Source organism: Brugia malayi (genome assembly GCF_000002995.4).
Source record: "Brugia malayi strain FR3 genome assembly, contig: Bm_v4_Chr4_scaffold_001, whole genome shotgun sequence".
Classification (NCBI taxonomy): domain Eukaryota; kingdom Metazoa; phylum Nematoda; class Chromadorea; order Rhabditida; family Onchocercidae; genus Brugia; species Brugia malayi.
Window position 1 is genome coordinate 1750671 of NW_025062478.1, and position 4231 is coordinate 1754901.

Here is a 4231-nt window from a genome sequence, read left to right on the forward strand (position 1 = left end):
TTTTTGCTACAGTAATCTTAAGATTAAAATTTTCTATCATACTTTACATTTTTTTTTTTTGCTTCTTTATAATAGCTAAAAAAAAATTTTCATTACAAAAATAATTTTAAAAGAATGATAAGAGAAATAGAATGAAAAAAAAAATCGATGGATCAATAGATAAATAAATGAATACTTAGAGAGTTAAGTTAGTACTTCTTCAAAAAAGAAAAACATTGGAATAAATTTTTTCTTTTTTTTAAGAAAAAAAGAGAAAAAGCCAATAAACATTTATCCCTTCTTTTTCCTTCCTTATACCGTCATCCATACTCATTGCTCTGCCCTCTTTCTGGCATATCCAATATTAAGTTGCGATTACTGTAACAATTCTCTCTCTTCTAGCAAAAGATGAATTTATTTCATACATTAATAAAAGTTCTGCTCAAAAGCTCTTCTAAAATTGCATTGTCCTTATATAGCAATTACTCATATGAAACAGAAAGTGATATAGAGAGAGGGAGAGAGACAGAGAAAAAAAGAGAGAGAGAAAAAAAAAAAAACGATAGGGTTTTGCTTCCAATTGTATCATATCCCAATTGGTGGCTTTCAAATATATATACGGATATACTTCTATACTTTCTTATTTTTAAAGCAATATTCTTCAAGATTTGCTTCTTTGTTTTTTTGTTTTTTTTTTTTCTTAATTATAAATGCCATACATTAAGCATATTTATAAAATATGAATTAATCATGTTATAATCATAATTATTATAATCAACAGGAGTGCAATATTGCTTAAACATACATATAACTTTAAAATTAAATAAGATTGAGATAATTACAAATAAGATTGAGCTAATTATTTAATGCCTTAATATTATGAAAAAAAGAATGAATTGAAATATGTGAGAAAATAATTGTGAAATAAATTATGACAAAATTTGGTTAAATATTTTTTTGCACTTTAATTTTTCCTGATAACACTCTCATTATATTTAATCACTTTGCATTTTGCCACTTCAATTCAAATTTTTGGATAATAAGTAATTGAATGATGGAATTTTACATCAACCTATTTATTTTCAATTGTTCTTAAATTTGATTTCTAACTGAATCATATCATTTAGATTTAAATTGAACCACTTTTTTCGCCGTTGTAATATTTTTTATCCATTTGTTTCTTCTTTTTTTTTTTTTTTCAATTCAAATATATTAGAAATATTAAATGCTATGTGAAATATGCAATAAAAAATTAACGTTTCGTATAGAATTGAAGCAAACTATTGAAAAAATTTTTGTTTTCTATATTTTAATAATTTGTAGAATTTTAATTCATAGTTTTAATAATTAATGCGAAAGTCAATGTAAATTTACATTGAGATCATAACTTCAATATAATCTCTGAAGTCCTCACTTTACTGCCATTTTCCGTTTATTGAATTTTGATTTTTTTTTTAATGAAATTACAATTTTCTTTTCATTATTTCGCCTACATTCTCCAAAATGCGATGTAAAATAATTATAATACATATGTTCACTCCTATCGATGATTATGAAGTGTTCAATATACAAATTAAGCATTAATAATTTAACTTTTGTCATTCGAAAACGAAATCCATAGAATTAAAATCAAAATTCAATTTTTCAAATTCTGCTCATTTTGATTGCATAATTAATTTTTTTTTTTCAAAATTGTGCTATTATTTAGAAATTATATTTGAATTGAGTAAGATATAATTGCTACACTGATAATTTCATATTGTCCCATTCACAAATATATTCCATTCACTTTCAGATGAACATTGAAGAGATTTTACCTGAATTATTTGGAGAAAAACGTGTATACTATTGTCAACGTTGCTTAAATCATGGCTTAGAAATAAAGCGTAAAAATCATAAATCAGAATGTATTTATCGATTTTGCACATGTAATGATTGTCAGGTAAATGAGCATTATTGAAGTTAAAAAATCAAAAAATCAATTGAAGTTAGAAAAAATCAAAAAAATCAATACATTATTAAGCTAATTTCATGGATAGTATATGCATGTTTACCTTAGCTAAATTAAAATAATCATTTTTTTTTTTTTATTACCTAATAAAAGAAAGTTTTCATCATTTCGTCTCCTTTAAATATGATGTCCTTATCATCTTGTAAATAGCCATTGCTTTCTTTGTTAGCTTCTTATGATAATAATGTGATATCAAAATATTAATTATATTATAAAATGTTATTACTAAATTACGGTACTATGCATTTATAGCGGTGGTACGGTAGCATACGGTATCACTTTGTTTAATTCTTATGCAATGGTGCCGTAGAATATTATGGTACCATGGAATTGCAGTAGCTTCAAAATATTATAGTAGTATATAATTTACCATCTAACAACACTAATTACATTTGCAAATTATTAGTTTATTAGTTTCGCTTATTAAATAAAATAATATGAATTGTTTTTTATTTAAAATTCGCATTCTAATTCAGATGGTTGACAAACGACGTGAGCTGAACTCACGATTGTTACAAATTGAAAGTATTTCGTCACCACCACCTCCACCACCACCACCACCACCACCACCACCACTACCCCTACCACCACTACCGCTAGTACCATCATCATCATCATCGTCATCAACATCATTGTCTACTTTATCATCGTCATCATCATTATCATTATCATCATCAACGTCATCATCATCTTCATCATTATCATCGTTATCACAACCGCCACCAAATAGTAATGTTTTGACGACAACTGTTCCTCTTCTACCGGATATGAGCATGTTTTCTCCGATACCAGAACAAGCTATATCACCACCCGCTATGAAGGGAAAAGGTTGGCAGATGATGTTGTAGGTAATTCTGTTCAGGTTTAAACCGAATCCAGTGATAGTGTTTGAAATTTTTTTGTTCCTTTTCTTTATTAGTTTTGTTACTTGGTTTTGCTTACTTTTCTTCAGAAAGTAGACTACTTCAGAAGTATAAATAATTTCCAGAAAGGCGACCAAATTGTCAGCGTTGTGCCCAACATTCAGTGTTAGCTCGACTAAAGGGACATAAGCGTTGTTGCCCATTTCGAAATTGTCCATGTGCTAAATGTCAAGTTGTTCAAGAACGACAAAAATTGATGGCTGATCAGGTTTCATCTTTTTTTTTCTAAAGTTTCAATACATTTTCTCATATCTATTTAACATTGATAAACTGAATAAAATATATTTTTCAGATAAAATTGAGAAGGCGACAAAAGAAACAAAAAAATTTGGATGCATTAAGTGATAGTGACAATTTACGAAGTATTATGAGTAATTTTTCTTCGTGCTAAACATCCTTTTTTCTTTTTCTTCTTTTTTCGAAGTTTTATGAATTATGCATTCACTAAATTTAAAATACTTCATTTAATTTATATGTTACTTTTGTAAAGTTATGAAAAAAAAAAAAAATTACAAGCTAAAATTCTAAAAATATCGTAATACTTTCATGTCTTCCATTTTTATAGGCTTTTCCGAACAACAATGCGCATTATTTAGTGGTTGCTTGAAATGTGCCCAACAAGTATTGGCCTACCAGCAAATTTTAACATTCATCGATCCAACTGCAACTCTTCAGCCATCCACATTTTCAGCTATTCTTGCAGCTTGTCCGCATAATAACCATAAAAATGATGATGACGATAGTAATAATAACAATAACAATAATAATAATAATAATAGTCATGACCATAATAATAATAATAATAGTAATAATAGTGATAACTAATAATAGTACATAGTGAATAAACGTGATGAAGCCATAATCAATAAAAAAAACATACTTTTTCTTTTTCAAATTCTATTCAGTACTTTAATTGCACATTTTTTTTCGTCTGACAAAAAAGTATGACTTTTAATTTAAAAAAGAAAAAAAAAAAAAGTGGGTTATTCCAAATTGTATAATATAAGTCAATTAAATTTTTAAATATATATCAATAATTTATATTAAATATATTAATAATAACTATAATAATTATTGCATTACAATTACTAGTACAAATTATTATCTCTATAGTTTCTTTTTTTTTTGTTAAAGATATTGATGTGATAAAGGGTTCATTTCAATATTGTGCATTAACAGTTAGTTAAAATTAAGTGAAGGATAGCTTTGGACAACAGATTATATTAAATTAATCAAACCAAGCCAATGATAAGATTTGAATAATTCTTAAAATTAAATTAGTGATGATAAAAATGTTTTTTTGATTCGAATGCACAAA

The 4231-nt window shown here is 26.2% G+C and overlaps 1 protein-coding gene across 1 annotated transcript; it reads left to right on the plus strand.

Moving 5' to 3' along the window:
• Nucleotides 1-1774: 1774 nt before the first annotated feature.
• Bma-dmd-3 (Uncharacterized protein) lies at nt 1775-3738 on the plus strand (the record flags this gene model as incomplete). The annotated part of the gene is made up of 5 exons (XM_043081310.1): nt 1775-1921; nt 2467-2818; nt 2979-3121; nt 3206-3284; nt 3479-3738. 5 exons carry the CDS (start codon nt 1775-1777, stop codon nt 3736-3738), a joined length of 981 nt encoding a protein of 326 aa, XP_042937244.1.
• Between the last annotated feature and the right edge of the window lie 493 nt (nt 3739-4231).